This window comes from Falco rusticolus, chromosome 15 (assembly GCF_015220075.1).
Source record: "Falco rusticolus isolate bFalRus1 chromosome 15, bFalRus1.pri, whole genome shotgun sequence".
NCBI classification, from domain to species: domain Eukaryota; kingdom Metazoa; phylum Chordata; class Aves; order Falconiformes; family Falconidae; genus Falco; species Falco rusticolus.
Window position 1 is genome coordinate 1,892,800 of NC_051201.1, and position 12,696 is coordinate 1,905,495.

The following is a 12,696-nucleotide window of genomic DNA, read 5'->3' on the forward strand; positions in this document are numbered from 1 at the left end:
GCACAGCTGGGGTGGGCTGCCCGCCTCCAGCATGCCAGTGAGGGGGCTCTGGCAGGTCCCACACGGGGACACGGGCTGGCAGATCTCTGCTGATGTCCCCCATGTCCCTTCCCTGGATTTCTGCTTCTGAGCATGGTTGTTTGCACGCATGGAAAACCCCAGGCAGGATCCGGGCAGCGTGGCTGCACAGCGTCCGGCTTTGCCATGGAAATGGGGTCTCGGCTCCACTGGCTGCCGGCAGCCGGCTTAAATCCCGGGCAGTCGGGAGGCAGCTCGGCTCTCTGACCATGGCCGTGCAGCATCCCCTGCCCCGCGGCTGCCTGGGGAAGGGGTGCAGGGTGCTGCGGGACCCCCCGGCAGGAGAAGCACCCCCTAAATGTCTGTTATTACATCTCCTAATGGGAGTCAGCGGATTGCCGGTGAGCCAACCAGGGCTGCCAGTGAGGCATGCACCAGTGCTGGCAGTGGGGCAGGGAGCTGGCCCACCCCAGGGGACACACACCAGCCTCTGCCACCGGCACCAGCACTGCTTCTGCCCCTGGCCAGACCAGCACAGCTGCAGTGTGCACAAGGTTTTGGGCAGATCATGGCCTGATCCTGCAAATGGAGCTGCCTGGGCCCTGGGAAGGAGCTGAGCTTGGTGCAAAGTTGGGCTTAAATGCTGCTGCTGGGGTCGAGGGGGCGTGAGTTGGATGCTGCAGCTCTGGCCAGTGCTTTCCAAGCTGGACCATGGGCAGGAGCTGGGTTTAGCTGTCCCACCAGGCTGGGGACAAGGGAGTTCCCCATGTGGGGACCCATCCTAGCAAGCTTTGTGCTGGCCGGTACGGGGTGAGTCCAGGCTGGTAGCACAGAGGAGAACCCTCCTGCCCGGGTGCCGCTGGCGTTAGTGCCATTGCCCAGTTCAGGATTTATTTTTAGATTTCCTGAAGCTTGTTTTCTGCCGTCCCTCCCAGCACGCTCAGGCTCCCCAGGGGCAACCCCACCTTGACAAGCCCGCAGCTTTCCTTCGGAAGATGCTGACCAATGTTTCCAGAAAACATCCAAGGGATTTCCTGTTTATTTTGCAAAATTCTCATTAATATTTTTTCTTGTGGTATTTGATTCAACCTCACATGGGCAAAATCGCCTTGAAATGTAGCCCGTGGGTAAAAAATAGACAAAGAGTCGGTAATGCAGCAGCCCCAAGGCTGTGGGGATGCACGGCTGGATCCAGCACCACCATGAAGCCGTTACCATCCTGGTGGCTGTGGAGCAGGATCCGGCCCAGGTTCCCTGGGGAGCCAGCAGTGCCTCAGCATTCCCACGCTGCAGGGACCTCGCAGGGAGCTCCCCACCAGCGCTGGTGTCTGGAGCGGGATGTTTTCCCTTCCCCAGCCTCTCTCTGCCTCCAGAATGCCCCGAGTCCCCTGGCTGCTTGTGCCACTTGTCCCCACTCCAGCTATCCAGGCCACCTTTGGGGCTGAGTGTCCCTGTGCACATGGCTGGGTGGCTGCAAAAACTGGGGCGTTTTAGCCTGAACCTCTCCCTGCCTTCAAACAGCATTCGGCTCCGCAGCTGGGGCATCGGGCTGGTTTTGGGGTGCTCCTTTGGCAATGCATTGGTGGATCAGTTGCCCTTCCTGTGTGGCCGCCACCATGATGCACCCACAGCCCTTCTTGCACCAAGGAAGTGGTTTGCAGCCAAGATGTGGGTGCTTTCCAGGTGGGGAGCAGCTTGGCCAGCACTGCTGGTGGGGTCAGCCCCAGCCCTGTGCCGCCAGGCGTGCTGGGCTGGCCACAGCACTCAGTTTACTTATGGTGTTTAGTCAGTATATTGAATTTCCAGGAGTGTAAGGCAGCTGGGGAGCCAGGGGGAAGTGTGTGCATGCCCACCTCCCCTGGCTGCCCCGGGAGCTGTTGGTGGGACAGGTCAGACGGTAGCACCAGGCGCAATGCTGCAGGCAGCATTTGCAGCAGATGCTGTGTCCCGGCTGGTGAGCTTTGCAGGGGTTGTTGGCCATCCTGCCGCTCCTCCAGCACCAGTGGGTTAGGGGAACCCCCCAGGCCAACCCTTTGCATGGGGAGACCCCAATTCGCAGCCCCTTTCCATGCTGGCTGGCCACGTCGCCGCCAGCCACTGTTGACTCACAAGCTCCAATGTCGAGTCCCAGGGCTGAGCCTGAGATGCTTTTACAGGCAAGGCTGAAATGCACAAAATGTTCGACTTGTAAAATATGTAGCGTGAGAAAATAGCCTTTTCTGCTTTCCTCCTCGCTGCCGCCGCTCCCCTGCCCCATCTGCTCGCTTGGAAAGCTTCCCACAGCTGGGGGGGCGAGGGGCTGACGGCGCCCGGGGTCCCTCGGCAATCACCGCTGGCCCAGTTTGGGGACGGCATCCACCCCGTGCTGCTGTGTCTACATAGAGGCGTTGCCCCTCGGCAGCAGGAGAGCTCCTGGGGGCATCACAGCTGCCTCGAGGATGCTTTTGGTCCATGAGGATGTTGTCCGCATGAAGCCTCCTCCATCCTCCCCGTGCGCTTTGGTGTCCTGAGGTTTCTCTCCCCCAGGATACGTTTTGAGAGCAAACGCGGGGGCTGGTGCTGGGAAAGCCAGGCAGGCTGTGCAGCGGTCGCTGCCGACACAGGGGATGAGACAGGCAGCACTGGCGCATCCCACGGGGCCCAGGGTTTCCGAAACGGGGTGGTGCAGCACTTCTCGGGAGGGTGCCGGGAAATACCCCTGCGAGGCACCCGGCAGCACCCGGCTGGGCTGGCAGGGAGCCGCCACGCCGGAGCTGGCCACGAGCCACAGTTTTCACCAGCCACCTTAATCCATCATTATCTGGGCACATTTCGGATCCTTGCCAAGAGCAAGGTGGGAAGGGGGGGTTGTGAGCATGCTTTCCCTATTCCCCTGCCATCCTTTTTGCTGCCTGTGTGTAATTAACAGAGTAATTAAAAACAGGATGAGTTAATTGGTATTCATTTATGTGGCAGATGTTTTTAATTGAGATACGAAACAATTTACCTGTTTACATAAACAATAGCAAATGAAGGCTTGTAAAACAGAGAGGGCGCTTTTATTTTTTTGGCTTTGTTGTTGTTGTTGTTGTTTTGAGGAAAATCAAACCCATCTCCATCCTCCCCGGCTACGCCGGGGTGAGCGGGGAGCTGGCTGGCACTGCCGGTGTGGAGCTGAGGCAGCGGGTTTGGGTCCTTGGGCTTGAGAACTGGGGTTTGTTGGGCTTGGGGTGCACGGGGAAGCCTGGCTCCGGGTGGTGATGTCCCACAAGGAGCCATGCTGTCACTGCTGCGCTGAGGGAGCTGGAAAGGGGACTGGGCATCCAGGTCCCTGCTGGCAGCCGCTGCCCCGGAGCTGAGCGGGGAGCTTTGCCCATGGTGCATCCAGCAGCGCCGGACATCCCTGGGATGCTGGCCCGGTGCAGGCAGCGCGGCCGGGGGCTGCTCACGTGTCAGGGCTGTGGGGAAAGCAAAGCAAATCAGGATGTATCTGAGCATAGTGAAGCCTGCTTTGGTCCTGGTGTTGGATGGGTGGGAACATCCCAGCCCGGGCCAGCGGTGTGGAACCTGTCCCGTGGGCAAGGCAAGGATGGCAGGGACAAAGGCTGGCTCACCGACCAGCGCAAAGGGCTGTCACAGTGGTGCAAGGATGGCAGGTCCTGCTCAACTGAGCAGCCAAATTAAATGGCAGGGGCAATGCCCAACTTTGTGGGCTGGTTGGCACGGCACGGCCACCCACGCTGGGCCAGGCAGCCACCACCCTGCCAGCTGGAGGAGCAGGGCAGAGCAGACTTGTGCCACTCGAGGCATGAGCATCCTTGTGAGGATCCCTGGGATCCCTGACTGCAGGCAGAGTGCAGGCAGGGCCTGGGTTCCTGCAGGGCTGGGCACGGCAGACACCTGAGCATGACGTGGCATTGCCAGCACTCCCCTGGTGCCACCGGCGCTCCCCTGGCACCGTTGGGCACATCTGCATCCCACCATCCTTGCGGCAGCCTTTACCCGCGGCGAGAGCTCCCTGTGGTGGAGCTCCCCATGCTGACACACGGGCCAACACCTCCCTGGGCCCGGAGCTGGCCAAAGCCGGGTTTATTTACATCTTGTGCCGAGGATTTAATTAATTGGATTTCCTTTTAAATGGCTTCATTTGCACTGACGAGTGCTGGGGTTTGGATAGCTCCTTGCTAGCCTGGCTCCCCAAAATATGTATATGGAACACCCTGGCAATGGGTGCCCAGGAGTGCCAGGGGTGCGCAGCATCCCTTCAGCATCCCACAGCCGCTCTCTTGCTCTCTCCCCCTCCACATGCAGCTGGGGATGAGCCACCTCCAAGCTGCCTGCTGTCACCTACCCCATCATCCCGGTGAGGGGATCAGGATGGGTGCAGGGTGCACGTGGCCAGTGCTGCTGCCTGGCTGCCGGCGCTGCACACTTCCCTAACGTGCTCCAGCTGGGACAGCTCGGTCCTTCGCCATCTTATCGGGGAGTTGTTCTTGGCCCGGTGGCAGCAGCAGCTGAGGAGCAGGAATGCTTGCTTGCCTTTGTTTCAGAGGCAGCCTGGCTTAAGAGACGTCACCTCCAGCATCTGGATTTCATTTGTGGCCATTTGGAGAGCATGATGGATGCTGGTCTTTTAATTCCCTTTTAACCCCTTCCTCACATGGGAAGCTTCGTCTGGCCTGGGAGAGGAGGGCTGCAGGAAGCCAGAGCTTTCCAATCGCCACAGCCAGGGCAGCTCCCTGCCCTCACCATCACCCTCCCCGGGGAGGTGGTGAGGAGAGCAGCCAGCCTGTGTGCTGGCTGTCATGGGGCTCACTCTGGGGCTGGCACAGCTCTATCACCACCTCCAGCTACTCCCTGGACAGGCACCCTAGGCTGGGGCACAGCCTACAGCAGCGGGACGGGCTCCCCGGGGCCCTGGGAAGCAGCAGGCAGCATGCTGGGCTGGCTGCTGGCCCCCATTCCTCAGGCTGCAGGGTGCCGTGCAGAGGTGCCTGCTGGGTGCACAGCTATAGGACGCCATGTGGTGGTGCCTACTGGAGTGCTCAGCTGCACAGTGCTGTGCATTGTTGCCCATTGGTGTGCCTGCCTGTGTGATGCTGCGCGTCGGTGCCCACTGGTGTGCCCGGCTGTGTGGTGCTGTGTGTTGGTGCCTGCCAGCGTGCACAGCTGTGTGGCGCTACATGTTGGTCCTGCCAGCGTGCGCAGTTGCACCATGCCACATGCACAGCCGTACAGTGCCATGCATTGGTGCTTTCCGGCACCCGACACTGCCTGCTGGGGAGCACACAGCTGAGCAGACCCCCGGCCCCAGCTCTGGCGAGAGGCAGGGGACCAGCTAGCATCAATGCACAAGCCAGGGCAAGCAATTCAGGGCTTGCCGGTGCCCAGCGGGGTCACAAACCCCAACCCCTGTGGCACCACCGGGGCAGCACAGGGCTGGGTGCCATGGGCAAGCCGGGGCCAAGCCAGGCTTGATCAGCCGGTAGCATCCACGCTGGTGTGTCATCACCTCTGTGGGGACCGCTGGTGTGTCATCACCCCTGTGGGAACCGTGCCCGGACCAGTGTGCAGGGGGTTAAACCCTCTGGTGTGACAAATGGGGGTCTCAGGGTCGTGCGGGGGTGTGCGAGAGGTCCGGCATCCACTGGCCCCGGGAGGCAGGGTGGGGGACACCCACTCCTGCCAGCCAAGGAGAAAATACTAATCCTTTTATTTTTATATTATTACTTATTCATCTGGGCTGCACAGGCCTAATGGAAACCAGATGGAGGAAAACAGACACAGCCCCGAGCGGCTGGGACAAATTACCCCAAAGAAAGAAAAAAAAAAAAGAGAGACAGAAGAAAAAAAACATTCCAGCAGAGTTTGAGTCATGTTGGGGAATTATTGTTTGGAGGCACTGCCAGAGGGCTGCCCCCCAAAACCCCTTTCGCCCACCACCAAGCTTGCCCCATCCTGCAGAGGACCTGGGCTGGTGCCCCGGTCTGGCTGGATCCCGCGGCCGTCCCGGGCTCTGTTCGCTTTGGGCACTGAGAAATCCCATCGGGTTTGAGCCGTCCCTCATCCCCGTGCCCACATGGTGGTGTTTGCATTGCAGACATTGGGGAAAATTTATGACTTAGAGAAAAAAAAAAAAGAAGGAAAAGACAAGAGAAAACACAGCCAGGCCCCGTTTCCCTGGGTGCTTGCTCAGCTTCATGGAAACTTTCGTCTCAATGGGAAGCTGTGGAAAAATTGTGTTGGTGCCAGAATGAGTGTGTCCAAGTTTTCCCCTTGGCATGGGCATGTGTACGGAGTCAGGAGACTGAGGGGGACAAGGATGGGGGTGAGGATGCAGACAGGGATGGGGATACAGGGAGGGATGGTGTCAGGGATGCAGGCAGGGATGCAGACAGGGACAGTGCCACAGGCAGGGATGGGGACACAGGCAGGGACCATGCGGGGGATGCAGGCAGGGGGGAACATCTTGCAAGCTGCAGCCTCCTCCCTCTTGCAAGCAGCAGCAGAGCCCAACCCACGGGCGCAGCCCCTCCGCACTGGGAGCTGCACAGGCTGGTGCAGGTGCACTTACCTGGGCAAGCTGCCACGCTGTCCCCAAGCTGCTGTGGCTTGTCCCCATGCCCGGTGGCTGTTGCGTGGAGAGCCAGGGCCTGCACATGGGTGGCTGCAGTGTTGCAGACGTGAAGAGCATGTTGCGATGCCTCACTGCACTGTGCTCTCTATGTGATGCCAGCCAGCACCCAGCAATGCAAACCTGGGTTCAGAGGGGGCAAGAAGGGCGACGGGGTGGCAGTGGTGCCCACGCAGAGCCCTGCATCACGGGGAGGTGCTGGCCCTGCCTGCTGCGGGCGGAAGCTGGCAAGCAGTGGCAATGCAGGCTGTGCTTTGCCGAGCTGGGTAGCAGGCGATGCCTGGGGGATGCTGAGCCCAGGAGGGATCATGTGGACACCTGGCAGATCAAGGTGCTGCGGCTGCGCAGATGCAGCCACCCAGTCTGGGTCGTGCTCTGTGCACGCTCATGGCTGGTCGTCTGCCGTCAGCACTGGATCCTGCTCCACTGATTGATAGGAGAAGCCTGGAGGAGCCTTGCCCAGAGATAGGCATTTCCATGAAAATGAAAATATATGTTTTTCAAAACATACCATTTATTTTGGCAGGCCTGTAAGGAAACAGTTGTTTTATGGGGAGGGATGCTGCTTGGTCTTGGGGTTTCTCCTATGGCTGCAGTGGGAGAAGAGAACAAGGAAAGAGATACTGGAGTGTGCACATCCAGGCGGCTGCAGGATTACGGTGTGCTATGGGCAGGGAGGGATGCTCCCCTGTGCTGGAGCTGTCTGGAGGATGCTGTGGGACCATGATGGTGACTGCCCAAGATTTTGGCCCTTGTCACTGGCTCTCCCATCCATCCCCTGGTCCTCTGTGCATGGCATCAGCTGTGGTATAAGCCCCGATAACATCTTGCTCAGGATGAGGCTCCAGTTTTATTTAGCCTGGACAATGTGCTCTTGCAGGGTTCAATTAATCTCACAACAGTTGCGGCGGATTAAGCATGCATATTAGATTAGTGTTTACCAGCCTTGCCTGGTGGGAAGCGTGCTGGGGCGCAGCGGGGACCCCGGGGCCGGGGGGCAGCCGTGGTGGCTGCTTCCTTCTTTGGCTGGGGCCGACGGCAGCAGCGGCATGGGCTCCGGGTGTCCTGACAGATCACTGCAGCTGCCCACATTTGCGGCCACCCATCACCGCCAGCACAGCAGCCGTGGGGCCGAAAGCTTGCACTGGGGCTGCCACCACCATCTACAGGGGACAGCGCTGGCATGGTTCCCCTGGGGATGCTGCCACTGCCTGCTCTTTGGGGTTGTCAGTGCAGGGCACTGGGAGGGAGGCAGCAATGCCTACAGGGAGCCCAGCGCGGTGATGGCAGGGAGCCCTGCGCTCCCCCCTTTGCAGGATCTGGCGCCTCGCAGGGCTCCTTGGGGCTGCAGGGGGACAGCACGTGGGTGCTGTCATCGCTGCTGCCACCGAGCACCAGCCGTAAGGAACCCACGATTTACTGCCTGTGCATAATCCCTGCCTGGGATTACGGCAGCCCCGCGCAGAGCTGCTGGGGACAGCAAGGGGTTAGTGGGCTGCCAGGACTCTCCAGACGAGGGCAGGTACCTGCTGGCAGGAGGGTGCCAGTATGTGACAGCGGTAGCTTTGCAGGGACACACACGCTACGCTGTTTGTGTGCTGGGCTGGGCTGTGCCCTGTGTGGGGCAGAGTGATGTCCTGCCCTGTCCCCACCACCCTGCATCCATGCCAGGCCCCGGGCACCGTCCCCAGTGTTATGCGGCTGCACGTGAGGTCGGTCACCATCCCTATTGTCCTGCAGGCATACAGGACACCAGCCACTGTCTCTGCCCAGGGTGAGGGCTGCTGCCGTCCTGCTGGGGAGCAGAGACATCCAGGCCAGCCCGAGGGTCCCAAGGGTCCCCTCTGCCCCCAGCCCAACCACCATTGGGAGGGGAAGGTGGCGCTGCCCGGCAGACCCTGCTCACCGCCCCATGCCCTCTCCCTGCAGATAACGCGGAGACGTGGGCCGCCACCATGCCCGACTCGCCAGCCGACGTGAAGACACAGTCCAGGTCCACGCCGCCCAGCATGCCTCCGCCGCCGCCAGCTGTCACCCAGGGAGCCACACGCCATCCCTCCTTCACAGCAAACACCAGTGAGTACTGGGCAGGGATGGGGATGGGGAAGGGATGCCAGGCAGGGAGGCTGCCCAGCTCCGTTCGCCTCCAGGTCACACGCTGCACCCGGGACCAGCAGCGTCCTCAGACCCTGGCACGGTGCTCGGTGCTGGCTGTGCTGTGGGGTGCCATTACCCAGCCTTGCGCTGGAGAAGGTCTTTGGGCTGCACATCCCAAAGCCCCAGCTCATGCATGTGGCTGCAGGCAGCACCATGGCACTGCCCGTCACCAGCAGTGCCCTGCAAGGTGCTTGGGGATGGGGACATCCTGGTCTCCTGCCACACGGTCACTGAACAGTGGCACAGAGCAGTGCGTGGCCCCAGGTGCTCTCACCCGCAGCAAGGCGACTGGAGGATGCTGTGGGCTGGGGGAGTCCCCACGAGTCAGAGCTGGCCCCGTTGCAGGTCCTGGGCATGTGGGGACCCAGCTGCCCATGCGTGTGGCATGCAGCTGTGGCAGGGCGGTGTCACAGCCAGCTGCTGTGGCAGGGACCTCCTTCCCCAGCCCAGGCCATGGTGCTGATGGCATCAGAGGACTCGGTGGGGACTCGAGGTCTGAGTCCTCAGCCTCTGTAGCATCACTGAACTGGGGGAGCCCCAACATGCTGGCTGCACCAGTGGCACATGGGCTCACTCCACACCTGCAGGGCTTGCACCAGGTATCGGTCCCTGTGCTGGTGTCACCGACGTGGCACATGGCCAGGCAAGGCACACGCGGGGCAGGGGCCAAGGCTGGTCTCCCCAGCAGGAGTGGCAGCGGCCATTGTGAGCGGTGGCTCCAGCTCCGCCGAGATGTATCCCAGTCAGGCACATGTGCGTGCAAGGATTCTGCTCGGAGCTGCGTCTTGCTTAGAAACCCCAGCAGGGAAGAAAACACCTCTGAAACAGCCCCCCAGCAGCGGCGCTCCCTGCGGCAGCCCTGCCACCCTCCTGGCCAGGTGCTCTCGAAGCAGAAAGCAGCTCGTGCAGGGCTGCGCGTTAGGGGTTCTGTTTTCTAATCCGAACCCTGCGGCAGATGTGGCATCCTGGGTTCAGCTCGGTGCAGGACACGGGGCTGGGGGTGCAGGCAGCCCCTCTGCTGCGGCTCGGCCCTGAGCACAACGGTGTTTTGGTTGGTTTTGTTCTCGGGGAAGTGTCGTGAAGCTCCCCCTGTGCTGGGGCTGTGCAGGGGTGGCCCCAAAACGTGGGGAGCGCGTTAGGCAGCCGAGCAGCCCCTGATCTCTCCATCTGGCTGCAGTGGGATGCAGGGACCTGGCTCCATCCCCAGCACACCTGGGTGCAGGCAACTTTGCCCGTGGCACACGTGCCCCCACCGTGCCCACCGTCAAGGAGTGTTTCCTGCAGGGACCCCCGGCTGAGAGCTGCCCCCTCTGCTCTCTCATCATAGCGTGTTTTATTTTGCTTGCAGATCGAGACGCTGGCCCTCCGACGTTTCTGCCTCGCGGCCGTTTTCATGGTTGCTTGAAATGGTCGATGGTCTGTCTTTGTAAGTAAAATGAAGCATCCGCTCTCATGAGAGACCCGAGCCGCAGCCACAGCCCCCCCAGCAGGCACAGGGTCCGGCGGGGGGCACGGTACCGCCGGGGGGGAGCTTGGGCAGGGTGTGCTCCCCCGTGCCAGCCCCTCGCCCTGCCCCAGCAGGTCACGGGCATGTGAACCCCGGCCCCGGCTGAGGGACATGTGTGGCGTCTAACTTAGTAACACACCTGTCGCGGGAATAAAAGCAGTTGTGGCTGCTGGGTTATTTTCGGCACCTCTTTAGCGGGCGGCTGATACTGCCCAGCCGTAGAGCGAGCGGGAGCCTGCCCAGGCAGGCAGGGCAGGCAAGGCGGCACAGGCACCGCAAGGTTAGTGCGATCCCAGGAGCCGGGTGCCCGGTGCGCCGCGGGGAGAGGCGCGGTGCATGCCCGGGTGCCGTGGAGCAGCGTGCGGTCGGGAGATGGGGTGATGCGTGCCGTGCCCGTGCTGGCTGCTGAAAGGTCCCTGCACTCGCATGCTCTGCACAGAGGGCTGGCGCAGGAGCGAGGGGCCTGCTGTGCCACCCGTTGGCACCACCAGGTGTCCCCGCCTTGGGTCCCCTGGCATGGGGTGTTCCAGGCAGCTCCTGTCCCCCCGGCCTGGGCAGCGGGGCCTGAGGTGCCAGCGTGCTGCAGGCCAAGCTGAGCTCCATGGGAAATGGCTCGTGGCTTCTCCCTGGGGGGTGCTGAGCAGCTCCCAGAGGGGCAGGATGGAGTCCCGTATCTTGGCTACCTTGAGCACTGGGGAGCAGGATCAGGCCCTCGCTGCGCTGGGGCATGCACTGCATCCCATCCCTCCCTACAGCCCCTCACAGCACCGGGGACCAGTCCAGGGTGTGGCCCCAGAGATGCAGCAGTATCCTGAAGCCTCCTGGGGGATGCCAGCCCTGCAGTACCCACCAGGATGCTCCGGTCCCCACATCCCAGCCTTGTCCCCACAGTGCCAGGGCACAGCCGCCCGCTCTGACCTCCCATCCCTTCTCTCCCTGCAGTGATGAACGGGAGCAGCCACTCACCAACTGCCATCAATGGGGCCCCGTCCACCCCCAATGGGTTCAGCAACGGGCCAGCCACCTCCTCCACTGCCTCCCTCTCCACCCACCAGCTCCCACCGGCCTGTGGAGCCCGCCAGCTCTCCAAGCTCAAGCGCTTCCTCACCACGCTGCAGCAGTTTGGCAATGACATCTCTCCCGAGATCGGGGAGCGGGTGCGCACCCTCGTCCTGGGGCTTGTGGTACGTGTGCCAGGTGCAGGCATTGGGCTGGCGGAGTGATGCACCATCCGGGGATCCTGCACTGTCCTCTTGGGGTGGAGATGCTGCTGGAAAAATGGGAGCTGATTTTCCAGTGTCTCCTGGGATCTGCACAGCATGGTGCAGGGTTGGGTCTTGGCTGCAGGCGTCGCCAGCAAAGCCTTGAGCATGGTTTTCCCTCGAGCATGGCAGAGGAGCCTAGATGGGGGAGAAGTAATAAAGCATCCCCTTGGGCGTGCAGGGCAGGCGGGGGGCTGCTCCACGGCTCAGCTGGCAGTGCTGAGCCTGGGCTGTCCCTGCAGAACTCTACGCTCACCATTGAGGAGTTTCACGCCAAGCTCCAGGAGGCCACCAACTTCCCGCTGCGACCCTTCGTCATCCCCTTCCTCAAGGTGGGTGTCCCAGCGCGGGCGCTGCGGGGATGTTGGCGTTAGCATCAGCGTTGCCAGCAAAGGGGGATCAGGGGGTGGCTTTGGGGCTGGGGCTGGCAGCTGCCTGTGGGGCTGCCCATGTCTCCCCAAGCACGCGTGTGTGTCCCGGGCACACCCAGCTCCTTGCACGTGTAGAGTCACATGAGGCCGGGGCTGTTTGCAATAAAGCAAAGAGTTCAGCCCAGCTGGTAACCATTTGCAATTCATTAAAAATCCCCCTTTTTTTATTTGCCTTTTAATTTCGCTCTGACTCTGCACTGTCACCCCGCTCTGGAGGGATTTGCCGGCTGCTGGCACGCCTGGCAGCACCAGCACTGCCGGCAGATGTTGAAGCCCAGTGTCGCCTGTCCCTCGTTAGGAGAGGAATAGCGAAAAAGTGCAAAAAAAGCCCCTTTTCTCTGCATCCCCAGCCTCCTGGAGCAGAGGTCCATGCTCGCCACAGGAATCTGCCTGCAAAGCTGCCAGAGAGGTTTGCTCCTGGCAGGGGATGGCAGAGACAAAACATGGCCAGGCTGAGCCGGGAGGGACAGCAGAGCCCCCATGCCCTCCTGCTTGGGTTTGGGGTCTGCAGGAGCAGCGGGATGGTGCATCCCCAGGTGCTGGTGGCCCTGTGGATTGGGGCGGGCTGGGAGCCATCCCTGCTGTCCCACGGCCAAGCGCGCGGCGGCCCAGCCGGCCGCCCTGGCACCCCGCTCCCAGCTGTTCCCACCGTGGGCTCCAGATGTTTCTCATTATCCTAACTGCAACCAGCCGGGCTCGGCATGCTTC

At 61.6% G+C, this 12,696-nt stretch overlaps 1 protein-coding gene across 5 annotated transcripts in view; it reads left to right on the plus strand.

Annotated features, from left to right (window-relative positions):
* CBFA2T3 (CBFA2/RUNX1 partner transcriptional co-repressor 3) overlaps window positions 1-12,696 on the plus strand; it is a 31,678-nt gene that overhangs the window by 11,675 nt on the left and 7,307 nt on the right. For 4 of the 5 annotated variants that reach the window (XM_037409156.1, XM_037409157.1, XM_037409153.1 and 1 more), the window contains exons 2-5: window positions 8,561-8,707; window positions 10,137-10,214; window positions 11,238-11,479; window positions 11,800-11,889. In XM_037409156.1, the coding sequence (XP_037265053.1) occupies window positions 8,587-8,707; window positions 10,137-10,214; window positions 11,238-11,479; window positions 11,800-11,889 (531 nt within the window). In that variant the 5' untranslated portion in view covers window positions 8,561-8,586. The remainder of the gene's footprint in view (window positions 1-8,560; window positions 8,708-10,136; window positions 10,215-11,237; window positions 11,480-11,799; window positions 11,890-12,696) is intronic. The other variant, XM_037409155.1, reaches the window with a different exon arrangement.